The 21,910-nt window shown below is 44.2% G+C and overlaps 2 protein-coding genes across 2 annotated transcripts; one reads left to right on the top strand and one right to left on the bottom strand.

The window, feature by feature from the left end:
- Positions 1-1,190: 1,190 nt before the first annotated feature.
- On the top strand, positions 1,191-16,788 carry HNF1A (HNF1 homeobox A). The gene is made up of 10 exons (XM_008940280.1): positions 1,191-1,664; positions 8,515-8,714; positions 9,595-9,781; positions 10,073-10,311; positions 11,112-11,269; positions 13,023-13,224; positions 14,517-14,708; positions 15,000-15,121; positions 15,418-15,559; positions 16,127-16,788. Exons 1-10 carry the CDS (start codon positions 1,330-1,332, stop codon positions 16,252-16,254), a joined length of 1,905 nt encoding a protein of 634 aa, XP_008938528.1. The 5' UTR covers positions 1,191-1,329; the 3' UTR covers positions 16,255-16,788.
- A 2,355-nt stretch (positions 16,789-19,143) lies between these two features.
- Positions 19,144-21,724, bottom strand: LOC103772937 (chromosome unknown open reading frame, human C12orf43; the record flags this gene model as incomplete). Its single annotated transcript, XM_008940281.1, has 5 exons — positions 19,144-19,462; positions 19,841-19,931; positions 20,055-20,128; positions 20,780-20,878; positions 21,679-21,724. Coding segments are annotated over 5 exons (629 nt in total), but the record flags the coding sequence as incomplete, so codon positions are not given.
- Between the last annotated feature and the right edge of the window lie 186 nt (positions 21,725-21,910).

The following is a 21,910-nucleotide window of genomic DNA, read 5'->3' on the forward strand; positions in this document are numbered from 1 at the left end:
TCCTGTTGCTTACACACAATCATTCACAGTAAATGCTCATGCATCAAGTCCTCACATGCACATCAAGTTATTCTCTAATTTAGCCACTCAAAGTAGATAGATTAATTCATATTTTCAGACCAGAAAAGACAATTTCGTCCTAAGGACTCCCCAAGAACTGCAGTAAGCAACTCCAGCTGAGCTAGCCAGTGTGTTTTAGGAATTCACCCAAGAGGTGGGAGTGGAACCTTACAGCAGGGCTGTTATCAAGAGGGACGGGAGGTGGATGATAAAAGGTAACCACAAGCCTGCCTCAGAGCACTCCTCAGAAGAAGCAGGGCAACTATGATAGGGCAGGGACTTTCAGCATGAACCACACCAGGGCTATTCTTTATCATGTGCATGAATCACAAGCTGAGTGGAGAAAGCCCAGTAATCCCCAAATTATGGGGGTACACTGCTTCTGCTCATCCATTAAGCAATAAACAAGACAAGTTATAATAGAGGTACCAGTATTAGCACATCAAGATATCCAGCAAGTCAAAACCAGAAGTGAAAAAGTCATTTAACACCTGATGCTCTGTCACAGAAGTCAGCTGGAGCTCCAGAACATCCAGTGAGTCTTGGGAACATTCTACAAACCCAGAGGCCACGCTTTGCTGCTGGGGGAGTTGCACGAAGTCTAGTCAAGCTGCCAGTGTGGCTTTCTCTCAGCCCAAAGCCTTTGGCAGGGCTGAGACTGGCTGAACCTCACCACTGCCAGGGCTTGGAGCAGGCTCTGCAGTCTTTCAACAGCAACACCTCCATGTGAACTGTGAAGAGCGAAAGGCACCTCTTCCATTCAGGTACTCCAGCTCCTTCCTTCTCTGAAACTAATGGGACCAGAAATAAGCCACACACCTCCATCCTCTTTTTCCTAGTTTTCTTTCCATACTGCAGATGACCTACCCCTTCATTTTACTCTCCTTCTCTCTTCTGCTTCCCTCCCTTTCCCCCTCCCCCTGCCTTCTTTCCCTCTGCACTTTGTGAACTGCTGCTGCAGTGCTGAAGTCCAAAGTTCAGTATTTGTAAGCACACAGATAAATATGAACCTTGGAGAATTTACATTGCTCCAATGTAAACAGATAGCCAAGGGTCCCTTTATCAGCACTGGCTCAGGACAGTCGTGGGGGGTCTGAAGTGGCTCAATTTTGTATTTTGGTTTGGTTTTTTTTTTGGGAGGGGGTGTAAAGGCAGGAGGCTGTGCTGTGCCCACTCTTCCTGACAGTCGGGCGTGTTACCTCAGGAACAAGGTGGAGGGAAGCTGGAAGCAGGATAACCTGAAATTCAAGAGACACCAGCCTGAAGACCATGGTCTCGAAGCTGAGCCATCTTCAAGTGGAGCTGCTGGGAGCGCTGCTGGAGTCGGGGCTAACCAAGGAGACCCTGATCAAGGCGCTGAGCGAAGTGGAACCCTACGTGCTCCAGAGTGAAAGTCAGCGTGCTATCAATGCCCTCCAGACAGAGAAAGGGGAACCCTGTCCCGACATCCCCAGCCTCCCCAATGGAATGGGGGAGTCCAGGTTATCAGAAGATGAAACCTCTGATGATGGGGAGGAATTTACCCCTCCAATATTGAAGGAGCTGGAAAACTTGAGCCCTGAGGAGGCTGCTCACCAGAAGGCTGTGGTGGAGAGACTATTACAGTAAGGACAGATTTGCTGCTCCTCTTCGCTGCTTTCTTGCACTCTCTCTGAATCTCTTTTCCTTTCCCTTTTCACTCAGTGTGCCTAGTATTCACAGTTGATTTGGCTGCACAGAGACAGTCTTCATCCATGCCAGGATGCATGCCCCCAAACATGCCTAAACTCTTTATAAATGTTCAAACTTTCTTTTTGTCTCACTTAGAATGCATGAAGGGAACCATGGAGCCTTACTGTATACTTGACATGCTTATATCATCAAGCTTCAGAATAGTCCAAGGCCTGTATAACTGGCATCTCACTGACAATGTTAGGTTTTAGGATTGAATTTTTAATAGGATTCACAATTTCAGTCATCAGGAAAGAAAAAAACACCCATTCACACTTAACTGGTACTGTATTTCCCCGGGGATGTACGGTAAAGTAAAGTTGTCATGTTTCCCTGCTATATTTAAGGAAACTGATATTCTTAATTTCACTGGGGTTTGCTATAGATTATTGCCAAAGACAAACCAAAAGAACTCATTCTTCTGAATGCAAAGTTCTCCTGACTTCAGGGGGGGATTTTTCTTGTAGGGAGAGCACACACCAAACACACAGAGGCTAAAAGCTGGCACTGCTTCTGCCATCCGCTGCCTGATACAAATACAAAGTACATATGCAGCAACCATTATGGGTTTTACTTCCACACAAATTTGCCTTTTTATACAATCATTTTTAAGATCAAAGGACAAGAAAAGTTCCCTGAAGCAGTAAGCCTCACAATAGACTTGGAGAAACAGCACCAGGATTCCCATTTGGGATTCTTGCTGGGATACAATTCCCACAGGTTTGTCCAAGCAAGGATCAGGTCCATCCAACCTACCACAACAGAACCAGATTGTTGCCAGTCTATTTTGTGTCTATTTTGAAATGACAAGCCAATAGAAGACAAAAACATACAGCACCATCCTGTACTTCAAATCTTCACTGAAACTAAAATCTATTAGAGAATTTCTCAGGCTCTCTGATTACCCCCCTTTCATGTGAAATTAACATAAAATGTGCCAACAAGAAGCAAACACCAATTCCCACCACAAAACCCCAGAGCTAGAAAAACAGCATGGCAAGAGTTACCATTCACTATTAATACTTAGGAGAAGAAAGCTCCCTGGCAGATTGGGAGTTGATGACTCTGCAGTACGCAAGAAAGGAAAATTCACTGGATCAGCTCTTACCTGGGTGGGGAAAGCATTCCAAATAATTCAGTCTTCTTTCTAGCCCAGAACGTCTCTCATCTCTTCCCCACTTCCAGCTCTGCAGATCTTAGTCTCCTCTGTACCCCTTACCTCTTTCCCATTCTTTTTACATATTTCCCTTCTCTCCTCACTTTTGTCTCTGCTGCTATTCCTCCAATTTTGTCATAGTCTTGGCTAATTCCTTCTCTCCCTTCCACTATTTTTCTAGCCCTCATTCTTGTCTCCTTCTCATCTTCCTGAGTCTGCATACAGGTCTTGGGGTAGTTTGAGCCCAGTGGCACCGGGCGGGCCCTGGCTAGTTACTAATTATCCAATGGCTTTATTATTTCTCTTTTGTCTTATAAATTTATAGATGAAAAGACCCTGATAAGCTTTTTGATCATTAACTTCTGATGGTTTATCAGGTATCTCTTCACAAAGGAAGCCGTACAAGTTAAAGAAGAGCACCTGGTTTTGTCCAGTTCTCTGTAATGAATGAAGTAGGACTGAAGTGCCATCCACTGTGATCTAAGAACAGATACATGGATGGAGTCAATTCCTTCCTGCTACCCTCACATCAGCAAGAATTGTGGTTTCTGATCCTCCCTGCCTTTCTAAGAGCTTGCTGGCAGTTCTTCCTGTGCTTACTACCAGCCTCAGCACAATGGTCTTACCTCTCTGGTATTAATGCTTTTCAGTGAACAGCCTCACATCTCTCTCTAGACTGTCAGCTGAGCAGTATTCCCATTTTCCAAATGCCAATTGAGATTCTCTGACCTACCTAGACCCCTCAGATAGTGCAGAGAGGACTGGGCAAGAACAAGGATCTCCTAAGCCTCAGACGGTCTTAATTGCAAGGCTTTATTCTGAAACATCAGAATTTTCTTTCAGCAGTCCCCTGTGTCATAGGATAGAGTAATTCAATTCTGTTGAGGACAGTATGAATGGACCAGAGTTTCAGCATAAAATTATGAGTATACTTATTGAGGAATATAATCAAAATTAGACAAGGTAAAATGGAATTAGTAGGAAGTCTATATTAACATGTTTCAAATTTCTGGCCAAAGATTTTAAAAAAACAACTGTATGCCCAATAATCTACTTGAGGCATCTGAACTATTATCAGGGTTTGATAACACATAAGCAGTTGTTACTACTAATAAATTTTTTCTTGTTTTTAAGAACAAACCTTTCTATTAATAGATGCCTAAAGATAATGTCCTTGTAAGACAGAGCAGAACCATTTAGAATAGAATTAGTCCCAGCAATAGATACAAGGCAGGCAGACAAGAATCTCCACGTCTAGGGATTCCAGTGAAACTTCAATGCCTGCAAAGCTATTTCAGCCTCTACACAAGGATTTCAAATCCAGAAACCATATGGAGCCACTTCTGCTTTTAGACAGAAGCCTCTTTGGGCATTATTAACAATTCCTGGTCTAATACTATAGACCACATTTTACCAGAGAGATTGCCTTGTAGGCAGCTATTAGTGACACAAGAAAGTCTTTGTGGTAACTGCAGCCATTGCTTATAAAGTAGAATCAGGAAAGTGCTGCTGGGCTTTCTAAAAGCTAGAAAGGGTAAAAATGACAGCACCAAGAGAACAAGTGTGTCCTCATAGGGCCACTGAAGTTGCAACCACAGTCTGGAAAGTGCCAGTCAAAGCTGAGTAAAACACAGTGTAGAGAAGATACACCCACACAACGGGTGCACCTGTGAGCACCGATTAGATTTTGTACCTACAGAAAAAAAAAGCTAAAGGCAGTTCAAACAAAGGTTTCTTTAGCAAAGAATCAAGAGTTTCATTTTGTCCCTTAATCCGTCTGATTGATGTTCCATAGATTTACAGTTTGAATAATAACATTCTTTCTAAATCGCTCCACACAAGACAAATGGCATCTATGATAAAGAATAAAGAACTGGGTAGGGAGATGGAGCCACGTGGAGTAATTCCCACATATTCCCCAGAGCAGAAAGTGAGAAAGGCTACCCTGGGGGAAGGGACAGGTCATACTACCACAGGTACAGCAAATGGAGAGAGGTATAGTGACAATTCACCTGTAGGGCAAGGGGTGAAATTCCATTAGGAAAGAGAGGAATTGAGATAAGCAACAGATTTCCCCTGAAGGCAGAGTTAAAAGCATGTTTTCCATGAGGAAAAAAGAAAACAAAGATATAATGACAAAGGTTCAGCTTTTTCCCCATGTAAGCACTGTCTTAGAATGGCTCTAGCTGGGGAATCTGGAGATGAAGCTGCCACACCCCTTTCATTTCCACATATAAACCAAGATGAGGCAAACCAGGCCAAGTTCAACAGAAAGGAACCCTGCTGGGATGGTCTTACCTTCCCTGCTCTCTGCCTAGCCCGGCTCCAGGCTGTGTCTAGCAGGCTCCAGAGGAAAGGGCCAGAAGATGGTCCTGAGCACTTCACAGCTCTGAACCTCTGCTTAAACAAGATCTGGTCCAAAGCAGCAATTCAGAACCCACCTCAAGGAAATGAAGGCTTCCTTGGCCAAGAACAAGAAAGAAAAAGAGATAATGAGGAAGAAGAGGAGAAAGAAAGGAACAAAGGAAAAAGAAAGAGAAAAGTCAGGAAGAGTGAAGGAGGGAGAAGGTCCCCTGAATGTTACATCTCCAGCTCTCTGGAATGGGTTTTCTTTAATGCTAACAACTTGATATTTACTTTCCATTTAAATTTGAGATGTTGCTATAAATTATCAACCAGCCTCTTGTTCCCTTTGAGTTTATAACTAACTACCTGGGTTACTTATTGTTCAGGTAACAAAAGCGAGGTGAAAACGCCCTTAAAAAGTGACCTCAGAACTAAGAAAATGGGAAGCTGGCATGGAGAGAGGACCCAGGCCCCTGTGGTTGGGATGGACCAGGGAGAGGGGCTATGCTCAGACAGCAAGGAGCAACTGACAGCAGGAGAGCAACTTAGGAAGAAGGAATTAAAACTAACTATGAAAAGAGTTTGGAGGCAGATTAGATAGCTTGCATCTGGCAAGAAAGGGAAGCTAAAAAGCAGAAAACATGCTTGAAGATAGAGGAGAGCGTGAGCAAGGCAGACCAATTTCCACAGTTATCCATTGAATTGAGATTTTAGTGCAACTACAACCAGCAGAACTAGGTTTAGGGTGAAATCCTACCCTCTTGTCAGTCCTACTGCCAGTGAAAAAGTGAAGGTTTCAACTTATGATGTCTTAGTCAACAATGAAGGCTCTGCAGGTGGAACTATGTATTTGGGCAATGGTTCATGCAAGGGTTCAGCTGACCCAACTGCCATCACTTGTCTTGTGATGTAGCCTTGGGCCAAAAGGAATTGCTGTGTTGATACTACAGCCTGTGCTTTGACAATGTGCAGAGTAGCTAGAATTTCATACAGCTGTCCCATGAAGCCATACTGCACCAAGATTCCCCTGCACTATTTTGCCTCACGAAGCTCCCTGCTTTGTCTCAAAACCCAGAAAAACCACAAGGCTTTAACCACTGTGAGAAGAGACTCACAGATACTTTGTGGTAGGAATAAAGTAGGAAGAAGTGAGGATCTCAACAGGGGAGACAAAAGTGACTAATGACTGGGGTGCAGGAAGAAAATCAACATGTAGCAGAGGTTTCCATCAGTGATAACAGTCCCTCCTCTTCCCATCTGAGCCAGAACTCAGATCTGAGACACCAGAGCTTCCAAGTCTGACCCTCTTCTCCTCTGCACAGGGACTTGTGTAATGAATTGAGGATACAGGTGCTGGACAGGCTATCATAAATACAAAGGGAAGAGACTGGTCCTTGGTTCGGACAGCAGAAGAAAAAAGAAAAAAAACACACTGAGGAAAGAAAAGCTTTTCTAAGTTCAGCCCACTTTGAGGCTTTTGAAAGACAATGATGGTTAAGGGAAGAAGCTAGAAAATAGAACAGGAATATTTGTTTCTCTTTTATGATGGGACGTTTGCTGTAGAGACTTCTAAGGAAGCAGGTTCTTCAGAAAGCCAAGTGCCACTGTTTCTGTCACACTTTAACTGCAGCAGAGCTTGCTCCTTGGACTATCCAGCCACAGGGAGGGAGGCTGCAGGGGAACAGATAAGGGTGTTTGTACTGAGAGAACAGGTGTGGACTTTGTCCTCCTTATCACTTTGCAGCCTCTGGCAACCTCCTGAGTCAACAAAGCAATGAACAGTTCTGTTGCCTGGGTTGTTGCCTGTTGCTCAGACCTCTGCCTTTTTGTGACTGTTTCTGTGCAGTCCCAGGTAGCTTTTTTCCACCTCGTCGTTCCCTTGATGCTGGTGTTGGATGTGACACAGGTGTATTTCTACAGCATGCAAGCCATTTCCACCAGACATTTCATACAGAAAACACAAAAAGATGCCCCTTGTTAAAACTGAACTAAAGGGTTTTCTGTAGAGAGGCTCCTGCATGGTTTAGATCTAGGCTGCTCAGTTTCACACATTTCTACTGTGATGTTCAGCTCTGGTGAAATCAATACACATCACAGTCTTGTTTTCTCCATTTTCCTTGAGAACCTTCATGGATATTCTAGTTAGAGATCCTAAAACTCAGAGATTCACATTCATTAGGAAATCCTGAATCATATTAGCTTCAAGAATGTGAGTAGGTCTGAAGTTGGTCTGTTCTCAGCTGTTCCCCCAAAGGAAGGTGGCAATAGGAGGAATTAGTGGACTGCCTGTAATTCTCTGAATTTAGAGAATTTTCTGTTATTATACTGCATTTGGAAGCTTGAGTGGATCTATATGTGAATCAGTGTGTTTGAACATGCAGCAGATGTGCAAGAACACAATCCTAGACAGCTTGGTGTACATGTATACATAGCTGGCATGTGACAGTGTGATGAAAACCTGCTTTAATTTCTTGAATCACTGCAAGGCAGCCCAACCTGGAAGGGAATCAGGGCAAGAGCTAGGTTCAGCCTAATATCACACTGAATCTGTCTTGGGAAATTATGTGCATATACCCCAAGTACCTAGGACTTCAAGAAAGGGGGATAGAGAAGAAAAGCTTTGTAGGGCAATGGAAGAGAGATGTCACTTCTAAAGGACATCTGTAGTTATAAAATATCCAGCTGAATACTGAAATACAATATCACTTCCCTCCTCATACTATTTCTCACTAGCATCAAAAATGCTGCACATTACTTTTCAGCAGAAAGGTCCAGTACTTACTCATGTCAGCAAGGAATCAAGATCATCACCTTCAGTCATTTACAGGTGACAACTGTCTAGACAGAACAGCCCAAAACCTTCTATCTAAATGAGCACAGGCAGCAAAGACTATGGCCATGTATTGAGAAATTTCTGTGATAACCAGAGTCCCCTTCTAAGAGAAGATCAAGGTGCCTGCAGAGGACAGTTTAAGGGGAGCTAGTGCTACTTTTTTTGCACTTCATTTCTAATACCATGCGGTTTTTACCCTGAACACAGTTGAAACTGAACAAGGTACTGCACGAAGGAACAGCTTTCCCTTGTGCAGCCAGTTAACACTCTAGCCCCATCAAACACAATGGTGAAGCCTGACATGCAAGGTGCACCTCAGGTGATACTGGTGCACCTCCCTGGAATCCAGGTCTGCTGAGTGCAGGTGACAGATCTCTCTCTCCTGAGAACTGTTTTCTGCTCCTTCCAGAGAGGATCCCTGGCGAGTAGCAAAGATGGTGAAATCGTACCTCCAGCAGCACAACATCCCTCAGCGTGAGGTGGTGGACACTACTGGTCTGAACCAATCTCACCTCTCACAACACCTCAACAAGGGCACTCCCATGAAGACCCAAAAAAGAGCAGCCCTGTACACCTGGTATGTCCGCAAGCAGCGAGAGGTGGCACAGCGTAAGTACGGCAACAACTGTTCTCCTATCTCAGCTTCACAGAGGCCTCTGCTCTCCCTTGCTATTCCTTACTCCACCTTTTTACCAAGGAAAATTCTACGGAAAAGCCACTTTTAGCAGGAAGCTTAGAGAAGTCTAAGTCAGTATTCAGTGGTGAGGTGAACCAAACAGTACATGGAAAAACACTCCCTTGTGAAGCAGCCTGCAGTCACAACCATACCCTCAGTCTGGCTAAAGAAAAGGGAGCTAGTACTCTCTATTTGCAATTAAGAGTTCTATGCCCATCCTCAGACTAAACCAGTGTAATGGAAAGATGACTGAGATAGAATTTCTGCACAAGAACTCCACTTGTGCAATTTCAGCTAAATCAGTTTCTCTGACTGCAAAAAGCAGCAGGCTGATAGCCCATGGTGGTGGTTCACAGTGAGTACACCACCTTACACCCTCTAAGCCCCTTCATTGAAGGCATCCATTGGGAGCCCATCCCTGCAGCATGCACTTCTACATTTACAAGCCTGTCTTAACTCTGTATTCATGGCTTGCAAGTAACGTGAGACATTTGGCCTTCAGATGGTTTTGGAAAGCACAACTCCAGTCATCCTTAGTCTGCACTCAGCTGCATTTGCTTTCACTACTCCAAGGTGGAGCAGAGATGCAACACATGCAAGAGAAAGGACAGGTATATATAGTCCTCCTAGGAGCATCTTACCAGTTTTAGCAGATTATGGAAATACATTTTAACCCCACTTAGATTCAATCCTCCATCTAATATGAGATGCTCTCCAAGGGTAAGCTGCATTGAACCTGCTAGGCACCCAAATAGACAGAACTATTGGAAATGCTTCCAGAATGCAAATTCCCTTGCCCCTTTGTGCCTGCAGAATTCACACATGCTGGCCAGGGTATCCTGACAGAGGAGCCTATGGGAGATGACCTGCCCACCAAGAAGGGAAGAAGAAACCGTTTTAAGTGGGGTCCTGCCTCACAACAGATCCTGTTCCAAGCGTATGAGAGACAGAAAAACCCCAGCAAAGAAGAGAGAGAGGCACTGGTGGAAGAGTGCAACAGGTAAAGGCGGGTGTCTGGCTTCGAGGGAGAGGGGCCCAGCAAGGGCTCTGCACCCTTGGTGTCTGCAAGTGCCTAGAGGCAGGCTGGCTGTACTGCAGCAGGTGTGGCCACTGACACCAGCCCCGTGTGAACAAAACGCCACAACTGAGCGTTCACTGGCCACACAGGACCAGTCACACCTCAGGGCTGGCTGCACCTGGCAGGACCCCTCCAGTGTGCCAGACCACAGCCCCTGCGGGGCTGCACACTTACCCATCTCTCTAAGGCTCTTCCTGTGCTTTCCTCCAACAGAGCAGAGTGCATTCAGAGAGGCGTTTCCCCATCTCAGGCCCAGGGGCTGGGCTCCAACCTGGTGACAGAGGTCAGAGTTTACAACTGGTTTGCCAATCGCAGGAAGGAGGAGGCTTTCCGACACAAGCTGGCCATGGACACCTTCAGTGGACCACAGCCCACCCCTGCTCCCCCTCTAACTCCTCACAACTCTTCCTCCCTCCAGCCACCATCAGCTCTCTCACCCAGCAAAGTTCATGGTAAGAAACAACCAGAGGGAGATATGAAAGAGGCATGGGTGAACCTATCCAAACCCAGTCACCAAAACCACCTCCCAAGTCTACCCCTAAATGGAGCTGAACCTGCAGATAAATGAAGCAGCCTTACTAGAAAGGAAGAGCACCAGTGACAAAGAGGCCATACCTCTGAGTGAGGAGAGTGGCTAGAATAGCAAGGGTGACAAAGTTCAGTTACAAAACTTTCAGCCAGATCTCCTCACTTACTCTTTGACATCCTGCAGTCTCTCACTGGCTGGCAGGCAGTAATCCCCTTTCAAGGACTCATCCACTAGCAGCCACCATGAGTCAGTTCTGTATCCTTGCACTCACATGCGTGCCTCCTGCTCTTTCCAATATGTATCAGCACCAGACTGACTGTTTTTAGACATTAGAAAAGGTCATTCTCCATCAAAAAAAAAAGCAGAGCTTTTTCAGCTTCACAGTCCAGAACTAGTGACTGCTCTTGCTCTGAGAAGAGATGGTCTCCCTGAGACTCCCTCCTCTCTAAACCCACATCCAGAAGGGTGGTTTCTAGTGAACCCTGCTTGCTCCATGCAGCACCCGCAGCCATACCTTGAAGTCAGTATTTGAGGAAGAATTTGCACCAAGTTACAGAGGAAACCCAGGGCAGAGTGGCAAGAAACTGTTCTCCTGGTTCTCCTACCACCCACCTTGTCTCTGCTTCAGACAGCTAAAGGCAAGCGCCTGCAAAGGAAACGGAATTTAGCACTTGCCAAAGTTTCTCATTTCTGACAACCCATTTCTTTGCTGTTGTGATGCAGGAGTGAGGTACAACCAGCAGCCAGCCAGTGAGGCAGAGTCCTCCAGCAGCAACCACCACGGGAACAGCAACATGGTGACCACCCAAACCATCCTGCACCAGGTTTCACCCCCTGGACTGGAGCCCAGCCAGAACCTACTGAGCACAGACACTAAGCTGGTGAGTGATGAATACTTCAAATCTCACAAATGGAGGACACTAGGTCCTCTGCCTGTGGCCATAATATGGACTATTCAGAAGTAGCTTTTCCTAGAATACTTGTAAAACCACCTTCTTAGAGATACTACACAGCCACTTGGCACTAGCCATGTAATGTGAGCAGTCCTTAGATACATGTGCCCTCTAGGCAGCTGATGAGGGCAGGTATTAGAGCATGAAAGCAAGAAGTATTGCCATGTCCTTACAACCAATCAAAATAGCCTGTTCTGAAAAAACACAGCTCAAGGTATGACAATTTCCTCCTTCCCAGCATACCATGTTCTCTCCTCCTTTCCCCAGTGAGATTCTCATCTCCAACTCTCAGTTAAACTCTATGCATCAAGACAGTTGATCAGACACCAGTGAGATTAACAGACTAGAGCCCCATACTTGCATCTATTTTACCCATAAAAATTAAGCCAAACAGCCAGCATGCAGCACATACCACTAAGACACGTACTGGGTATCCAGATTGCTACCATCTGCCTTCTCAAAGGAAATTTTCTTTTGATATTTGATTACACCTTCTCCCACATAATTAGCAGTGAAGCACCAGAACTACATGACTGACCATTTTCAGTCTGCACATGTTCCCTTGCTTACATGGAAACAGTTGGCAGAACATGGCATTAGTGCATACTGGCCTGAGGCAAAGTTAAGGTCACTATAAATGAGTGGGATTTACATCTCCTCAGTCACTTCACTTTGCCGTCTTTCTGGTCTCTTCCTGAAGAAAAAGTCTGTCATGAGGTGCTAAAAATCTTCTACAGCTGTCTTCTAAAATTGGTATCAAGATGATTTGTCCAGCTGCTTAACCTGCTGATGTTTAATGGGACTAAAGATTCCTTACAGCTTTTTATCCGAGGAGAGGGGAAAAAACCACCAAGTACAACAAAGCATTGGACTTCTTTCAGTGAAGCTTTTTGAACGCTTCTATTCTGTTCTATAGCTACAGGTCTCTAAATGGCCCTGCAAACCCAAAACCCCATTAGAGCATAGGCCCAGGTTACATGGTTCATTTTAGAGGCTGCAAAAACAGTCAAGCTATTACATTTCTGAATGGCTCAAGGACAGACTGAATCAGCAAGACAAACAAGCACAGAGCAGTCCTGTTCTAGCAAACAGGTCCTTTTCCTGGGAAAAGTTCAGCATGGAACAGCCAGGTAATACACCCTGAAGAACGTACTGTATGAGAGAAGAGCCAAAGGAAATTTTTCAGCAACTCTTTTAAAATCTCAACCCAAAAACTCACTGGCCACTAAAAAACACTTTGAGAGAAAGGGAAATTAGACATTTCTCAGAGGAAATCTCAAACAAGAGGAACTCCTGTATTCTGTGTTGAACTCTGCAGCTAAAATTACTACATAAAATAACCTGAGCATCATCTTCTGCTCTAGTTGTAAAACAGAGGATGGATGTCCCCTGCAGATAATGCAGTGGAACTAGTCTCATTCTTCTTTTAACAAATTGTAAGGATTTTCAATGTGAAAGAACTAAACCAGCATGGAGCATTTACTCTCAGTATTTCAACAGATGACCTTTGCTGGTTAGTTGCTGAGCACAGGGAAACTGCAGACAAGCAGATGTGAAGTCTTTTGAGTCAGCAAGGGGTCAGAGCAGGCAAGAAGAGGGTGAAGGATGTTTATCAGAGCTGTGGGACTCGCCATACTCAGCCTGCTGCAGGTGGCATTTTCACCATCCTCCTTTCACACAGGTCTCGGCTCCTGGAGGAACTCTCCCTCCTGTCAGCACCCTGACTGCCTTGCACAGCCTAGAGCAAAGTCCACATGCACTGAGCCAGCAAACTCAGAACCTCATCATGGCATCACTGCCGGGTGTGATGGCGATCGGAGCTGGCGAGACCTCGTCCCTAGCACCAGCCTTCACCAACACAGGTGCCTCCACCCTGGTGATAGGTGAGTAGTGTTCTGGAACAACGCTGCTTATCAGCACTCAGATAAAACCCTACCTGTCAGTGTTAGAACTACCTGCCTCACTTGCAGAGACAGAAGCACTAAGCAGAGATACACACCTGAGGAAACTGTCACAAACACTAAGGATCTTCAGCAGCACTACTTGCAAATACCAATGAAATTAAGGGACAAATATTCCTTATTCATGTTAGAATTTAGATACGCACAAACCTGTGTCTTAAAAGCAAGGGACTTTTGTAATGTCTTCCTATGCCAAGGTTTTGTTTTGCTGCTCTGCATCTCCCAAAACATCAATCTAATGATTCCTTAAATCTATGAAAATTGAAGCACGTTCATAGTGCCTGAAAGACAAAACATCCTGTTCTACTTCCTGCAAAGAGTAGCACATGCCTTCAGAATCTACAGCAGTAATAACTATTTTTTGTATTTTTCACTTTGACAGCTTTCCTAGACTTGGATGAAGTTTCCCTTGCATTCCAAGATTAGCCTACAACCAAAGTCCATGCTAATTAGATAAAATAAGGAAAATAGAATTTATACTTTCCTCTTATACTTCCTTCCCAAGAAGAAAGAGCCCACCCTTATTTTGTTTCATGGTGACAGCTGTGAACTAACTTCCACTTCCTCATTTATACATAAGGTTATTATATAGATTCTAATTCTTTGCAAACAAACAAGAAAATTGAATATTTCCACACAGTGGAAATCTCTCAGTGCTGGAGAGACCTGCTGATTTAGAGGAACAGGTCTGGACAGCTGGACCCAGAAATGGGTAGTTATGTGTGAAACTTTCCACCTCCTTTTCACTGGTCCAAATTCCATAATGTGGCAGCCTAAGCGAAATGAGCTTGAACTCCATGTCATGTGGTTGTTCTCTGCTGCCAACAGCTTCATAAAAAAAATGAACTGGACACTGAAATGACACCATTTACTCTTGAGCAATGCCTCCCTAGTGGAACTCCCTATCAGGTTACCACTACACTAGGAAGTGATACATAGTGGTACATAAAGATGTACACAGAAAAAAAAAAACACTAGAAATCAGAGGTGGTTTTATGGTACCTGTCCGCACAGTGCACTTTGCACACTCACTTCTTTTCACAGGCATGAAATCTATTCTTAACCACATATAACAAACAGAACAGTTTAAAAGCAGCATCTGCAATCTGTGACAAGAGGCTTGCTACAGTGACTATTTCAGACACCCCTACTGCAGAGCAGCCACACTCCTCCCACAGTATGTGACACTACTATCATCAGTCCTTGTTTTTCAGGCCTGGCCTCAACCCAGCCCCAGAGTGTGCCTGTAATAAACAGCATGGGGAGCAGCCTCACTACCCTGCAGCCTGTACAGTTCTCCCAGCAGCTGCACCCCTCCTACCAGCAGCCCCTGATGCAGCAAGTCCAGAGCCACATCAACCAGAGCCCCTTCATGGCTACCATGGCCCAGATACAGAGTCCTCACGGTAAGAGCATGAACTCATTTGCTCAAGCAAACAAAAACCCCAAAGACTCAGTTCTGGAGCATTTGCTGGGTCCTTGGGCTTACAGCACTCTATTTTCCCCTTCTATTACCGTTGCTGTAATTATGATTTTTTTTTTTTCATTTTTTTTTTTTATTGTGTTCATCTCCCTGTCCCTCCAATCCCATGGTTTCAGAGACAGACAGCAGGTCCACATGCAAGAGAACAACTCAGACAAACCAGTCTCAAGCAAAGCTCCAGCATCCACATAATCTTGTTTTCTTTCATGCACAGCTCTCTATGGCCCCAAGTCTGAAGTGGCTCAATACACACATACAGGCCTCTTACCACAAACCATGGTGATAACAGAAACAGCCAATCTCAGCACCCTGACTAACCTGACACCAACTAAACAGGTAACAGCCTTTAGCACATGCCTTTGTTTCCCCCACCTTCAACTGCACCAGGCTGCAGGTAGCTCTTTGCTCGTCTAAGATTTTTTTGGGTATGTGGTCTATACCATCCCAGCAGGATAATCTTTCTTATCTCCTCACCTTGCTGGAACCAGCTGCAATACTGAAGGCATCAGAGCAAGCTCTTCACTGCATCATCAAGGAGTATTTAATCTCCTTGAAAATAGCACCTGATCACTCTTCTCCTGTGTCCGATAGAAGGGATAGAAACCAGGCACTGATAACTGTCTTTCCTCTAGGCATTCACATCTGACTCAGAGACCCACACGGAGTCTGGGATGCACACGCCAGTGTCGCAGGCACCAACGATACACCTACAGGACCAGGACACCACCATCCAGCACCTCCAGCCAGGCCCCCGCCTCACCTCAAGCCCTGCTGGTAAGAGCACCAGCCACTGTTACTTTAAATTTCTCTTGCCAACACTGTAAAAACCAGTTAGAAAAATGGTAACTGGGGCTCACAATTCTCTATGAGTGCTCTACAAGTGTCTGGGGGGTGTTGAAAATCTGGTGCAAGGAAAAAGATTCAGAGCACAGTCTATATAAAGCCAGACTGTGGAGATGGGACCCTTCAGAATCCAGATAGGAAAATAACGTTAAAAATATTGACAAAAAATCATTGTTCATATATATACAGTCCTACTGGCAGTTTTCAGGGTTGAAAAAAAAAACCGCAAGACTCCCTCATGAAGAGACTCCAGTTGGAGCTTCCCAGTTTTAGGGGAACTAAGACATTAACAATTGACTAAAATCCTCAAAACTGAACTCTCTGAAGATTGTCACCCTCAGGGTTTTCAGACTAGCTGTGGACTTAAAACTAGGTACATAATGGCACACAAAATAGCAAAAGGAGTTCTGCCCTTATTCCAGGGAAGTTCAGTCATGCTGGAAGTGTGAGTGTCTGCAGTGAAAATCTGTACTTAATTTCTGCCTGTGCCTTTGACAGTGTCCTCCAGCAGCCTGGTGCTGTACCAAAGCTCTGACTCCACCAACAGCCACAGTCAGCTGCTGCCATCCAATCACAACGTCATTGAGACCTTCATCTCCACGCAGATGGCATCCTCCACTCAGTGATCAAGACAACTAGCTCAAGGGTGACTGCCATGACCAACCTGTCAGGTGCAACTCCAACTGCGTGTGCCACCACTGGCAGCACTGCCTTCCCCAGGCAGGCCAGGCTGCTGCACCCAGCCCACCTCCAGCCACCACTGCCTCCTACAAACCCCCTACTCAGCTGCCTCCCTGAGAGATGTTTCAGGCTCAAGACAGAAGCTACAGAAAGATGAGGCTGGCACTGCTAAAATCCACTGCCTGTTCCCCAAACCCAAGCAAACTCACACCCCGCAAGCCAGCCTAGAACAACCAGATGTCCTTTTGAGGCTGCCCAACAATGAGTCCCATCAGGATAGGGATCTGAACACAACATGGCAAAAATGCCAGGGCATGGATGAGACTTCCATTCTGCTCAGCTTTGACCTAGCTGGGCCTGTACAAACCTGACAACACCAGACTAAGCCACTCAGGAAAGAGCAAAGTTGAGCTGCCAAAGAAGGATACCACCTTTAGAAGGCTCTCCTCCTTTGCGGTAAGGAAACACCAATGGGAACTACAAGAAGTAATAGTATCTTGGAGGAAAGAGTGAGAGAACCTGGTTCCTGACTTTGCAATGAATGTCACCAAGAAACAGACTCAGGAATGACTTGGCACAAACCTATCAGTATGGGATCACTGACTCCAAGCTACAAATCTTTTAATTAACTACAAAAAGCCAAACATTCTCAGTTAAAAATGACCTGATCTAAAAATCATGCTATCTTAGTGGAAACAGCTTGGTTACTTTTGATATAGCTCTGCTTTGTTTTAAATGCAGAAATTAAAGTTTAACAGCAGCAAGGAGGTTCCAGTTCTCTGTATTAATCATGAGGATTCTCATTCCATGGGTCTTGCTGAATGAGCCAGGAGATGGCCTCAACCAGTCCCAACCCTGCACGACACCTGGGAGGTTATCATGCTCCACAACAGCAGTAGCTCCTTCAGCTGTTCTCTACAAAGATGTCACCTTGGATTCATTTTCCAGAACATGGCTTCCAGAAGGGTAGATTCTGTAGTTCTTGAAATGCAAATAATTACCCTGGGGTGTAAAGAGTCCTACTTGCACTAAGTAAAGGGGTTTAGCCCTAAGGAGCTACTTACATAATTCCTCTTCTAATTATTCCTCTCTTCGCCATTTACTCTCAATGTTCACGTCACTGATATGTCACTAGCTAGAAATGAAAAAAGCCCCAGTTAACATGTTTTTGTCTTTGTGACTGAAACAGAGCTATTCTTTCAGCTGTGAAAGGGATAAAAATCCTTGAGACCAGAACATTCTCAAGACTCTTAAAAGGTTAAGATACAAGGGGGAATTAAAAAGAAAAAAGCCCAACAGTGAACCCTTCTGTTATCATATCTGGAAATTTCAAAGTTGCAGATGTGTTAGTTTTTATTGATAAGAGCATCCTCTAGATACCATCAACCATCAGAGACTAATTTCAGTAACTAGATTCTCTGGTTACTAGATTTATCCTAGAATTGTTTCCTAATCTCCCATGTGCATCAGTTGCAAACATATTATTACCAATTAACATAAAAATAACCATCAAAGAAGTCAAAAGGTAACATTTAAACAATTACACACTTGAAAGCCCAAGTGGTAGCTTCAGTACACTGCAGTTTGAAGCGCCCATAAGACAAGTAACTTCTGCTGGCGCATTCAGCTAGATTACAAACCAGTTTTTTACTGTACTTTCCCATTTCTGGATTCCAACTGTGTTTTCTTGATTAAAAAACTTACAGCAGGAAAGAAAACATCTCTGATTTTCCCATGCCCAAAGAGCAGAAGTTCACTATTTTGGTTTGTCTAACCTGGCCTTCTGGTCTCCTGAATAGGGCTAATAATTTAAGAGCTACTGAAATCCAACAACCTTAAAAACAGAAAACAGTATTTATTCAGTAAAAGGTCATTTCCCAAAATACTAGAACTGAAGTATAAAAGCCATACTGAAAACTACCAAAACCCACTATTTCAGAGAAATAAAAATCATAGTCAACCAAAATAAGGACTGAAACACAGTGGCTTTTAAATTAGGCTTAAGTCCTTCCTGTAGCAATCTCATAGCACTGATCATGAAGCAACTGAAGAAGCAACTGAAGAGCCACCTTCAGCCACCTTTCTTCCTGCTGGGGGAGCCATCTGAATACAGCAAGAAAGCCACTGTTGTACAAAACCTACTAAATTAAAGAACTAGAACAGCATAGTAGAATTTAATAACAAATGTCATGAAGAGAAATTTCACCAGACAACTACCTGTTTATAACAACCCTGAAATAAACTCACTGGACACCCTGTTTATACGCAGGGGCCCTGGAGAGGCACAGATTAGAGGGATTAGTAACTTGGCAAGTTTCAACAACAGACTGTTATGATGATCACAGAGGAAAAAAAAGAAAAAGGGGGCGGCCTTGATATCTGACAGAATACTGTTGATAAATGAGTCCCTCACAAGCTGGAGCTATTCTTAGCACACGTCCAGGAGAAGGCAAAGAGAAAAAGGAGTTGATCACCTGTTGCCACGTAAACCAAATTCAATCCATCATACACTTTCTACAGGACACAAGATTTGCTTTCATGATGTGAAGGAACAGACCAGGAGGGATGCAGCTATGACTATGTCATACTTAATCCTTTTATGCCAGGTCTGCATAAGCAGCAGCACAGATAACTGCTGTGCTAGGAGAACAATGTTCTCTTCCCCAAGGGACAACAACATAGGAAGTCACTTAAGTAGACTTTCAGGCCACTGAGCTTTTAGAACAGATGCTTTGCCAATTAATTTCCCTCATCTGCAGCAACTCCTGTTCTTAGGGGTTTTTTTCAGCATCCTTCATCCATCATAATCACCTGCCATTTGCAGAGTAACACCTTCATTCTCTTTTTTTCTTCTTCTTTTTCTTCTTCACAGCTCCTGGCAACACTGAGTCCTCTGTATGCTTGCTGTCGAACTGTGGCAAATCTTTGCAGATCTGGTCACCCTCTGCTGGGTCTATTCTTTTCTCATTAACATTGTTCTCTCCCCTAATTTTCTTTTTCTTCTTTTTTTTCTGCCCGTGCTCTACATAACCCTGACTCCGATTCTGATTGGCATCCTGGGATAGGGCAGGAAAAGCACTTTGCTTCAGAATGTCTGTGGCTGACACAGCAGCCTCCTGGTACCTTTGCCATGCTTGGTCACTGTCCGTGTCACTAGGAAGGTAATCAAAGGAAAGAAAGTTATGTTACACTTTTGCTTTGAAGTCACCCAAAGCACAGACAGCAGAGCAATCTACAATGGGAGCACCCAGTACCTCTTGGACTCCACTACCTACAGTTTGCATTTACCCAGTTTGAAAGCTGAGGTGTTCTTTAAGCATACTAGGAGGGGAAAGAACATCTCCCACAAACATTTCATGTTCCCTGGCAATTAAGAACAGGTAACAAGATCTGCTCTAAGTCAAATACAGGAGTCATAAATACACGTTTCCCAAGCTCTTCAGCTTCTCATTCCCTTGCGAGATTCCCAGCTCACTCAGAAATGTGGGATGCAATAGTGCTTCAGAAGCAAAGCAGGTGACAACACCTCACCTGGAGCTAGACGGCCGTCTTCTCCTCACTGCAGGGCAAAGCTCTGAATTTCCACAATCTCCTGGGACAGAGGAAGAGAAGAGGCGAAAACCTAAAACGTGGAAAGGGGAATTTTAGCCATGCTATAAAAGGAAAGTGAAAGTAATCAACAGCAATCTCACTAAGAAGTCCACAAGGGCACAAAACAGCCACAATGACTGTGACTGGAACTCACCATCATCTGCAGAGTCAGACTGTTGCACACAAGTTTGTGAAGGTCCTGATGAGTCTTTCAAGATGGTGATGAAACTAAATGGAAAAGTCCAGTCAGATCTTAGACAGTTTTTGGAAACTGAGATAAAGTTTGGATTTCTAGGAAACAAGACTCCTTAACTTTTTTCTTAGTGAATCTGTCTCACCTACTTACTTTCAGAGCAGACCATGCCTTCTTCCTTAGCACCATATGCCACAAGAATGACATGCAGAGTTTCTAAAGCCAACTCTAAACACCAGGATTTCTAGTTCTCTAGGGCCATATTTACACAATAAATAGAGAAAGTGGCAGCCCAGCCAGAGACATACGACTAGTACAATGTTGAATCAGGTACTGGTTTAGGTCATAAGAATAAATGAAAGTTTCTCATGACAGCCTTTAAATGATGAAGGTGATAAGACACCCAGATTTTACTTCTTCCTCCCACAACCCATTCACCACAGAGGCAAATGGAGACAGGCAGTGCTGCACAGTGAGTCTTTACCAGCGGAGCACAGCACATGGGCCAGGGTAGTTCACAGAATACTGGAAGTTTGCTTTAAATACAGGAATGAAGGAGACAAGAAAAGAAACAACTTCTCCATATCTGGGTTGTATGCCAATCTTGAATTTCCTGGTTTTAGCACACAAAAACATCAGTATAGTTGACCCACAGAACAAACTATTTTAGTACTGCATGTCAATACCTGTCTAGCATTGCCCCCAGCTTCTTTGCAACATGTGCTCTGAACTCTGGTGTTGTCTGTAGCTCATTTCCGTCCTCGTTGTGACCATTCACCTCATGCCTGTTTAAAATAGGAACAAAGATTGTCTCATTCAAGGTCAACAACATCTGGTGCTTTTACCCAAACAGGAGACAAGGGACTGTAAAATCTCCTACCCTCTAGTAATCAGTTCATACTTGATAGGAAACACTGCTAAAAAAAGATAGAAAATAGCTCAGTAATAACAGTTCAGTTCCCAGCAGAGAGCTAAACGTTATTTAGCCATGTCCACCATAATTTTTCTCATTGAAATAGCCTACAAAAGCACACCAATTATGTTCAGACCCCCCCTTGTCTTGCACATAGCTCCTGTGTCTGTTACCACAATTCATGTAAAACCTGCCCCAAGAGAGAGGGCTTTATTAAGTTGCCTGGCTGCCAGCCTTCAACATGCTGCAAACTCACAGGACAGCATCACCTATGCTGCAAGGCTCCTAATTTGGTTGTTGCTTTCTGGTTGATGAGTACTTATCTTTGCAATTGTGATGGCTTTTGAAGAAAAAAAAAAAATCTTTTTTTATGAGACACTAGCACAGTTGGGAGAGTTCTGACAGTTGGAACTAATGCTGTAACTGATGGCAGTAGTAAGCTTTCAAATTCTATATTCCCCCACTGGTAGAGGGATAACAAATGTACTTAAAAATCTATTCACTTTTTCAGACTCAAGCATCATTTCAGATTACAGTTGGACTAATTCTTAAAACAGAACAGGCCAGTCCAGCAGGAAGCATCACAAGGCATTAACTATAAACAGCACTAGCACAATCTACATTCATTTTTTCTTCAGTGAAACCTAAGTCTGAAATCAGAAGCAAGAATACCTTGGGCTAGGCTGAGCAGGCTGTAACCGATCTTTTTTAAAGTCACCTGGCAAAGAAAAATAAAGGCAAGCTTAGAAGACCTGCAACCAGGATGGATCTCTTTTATCCTCCTTCTGGCACATATGATTTTATTGCACAAAGAATCACGCCTGAAAGATAATCCAGGCCCACCCTCAGGGAAAAAGTTATGAGGGGAAACTTCCCCGCGGGCAGGCGGCAGCAGTCGGCCCCG

This window comes from Merops nubicus, unplaced genomic scaffold (assembly GCF_000691845.1).
Source record: "Merops nubicus isolate BGI_N331 unplaced genomic scaffold, ASM69184v1 scaffold49455, whole genome shotgun sequence".
Lineage (NCBI taxonomy): Eukaryota > Metazoa > Chordata > Aves > Coraciiformes > Meropidae > Merops > Merops nubicus.

Coding starts and splice junctions, on each gene's coding strand:
- HNF1A (XM_008940280.1), top strand. CDS start 1,330: ATGGTCTCGAAGCTGAGCCATCTTCAAGTGGAGCTGCTGGGAGCGCTG. Junction 14,709..14,999: donor CCAGATACAGAGTCCTCACG/GTAAGAGCATGA, acceptor TTTCATGCACAG/CTCTCTATGGCCCCAAGTCT. Junction 15,122..15,417: donor ACCTGACACCAACTAAACAG/GTAACAGCCTTT, acceptor TCTTTCCTCTAG/GCATTCACATCTGACTCAGA.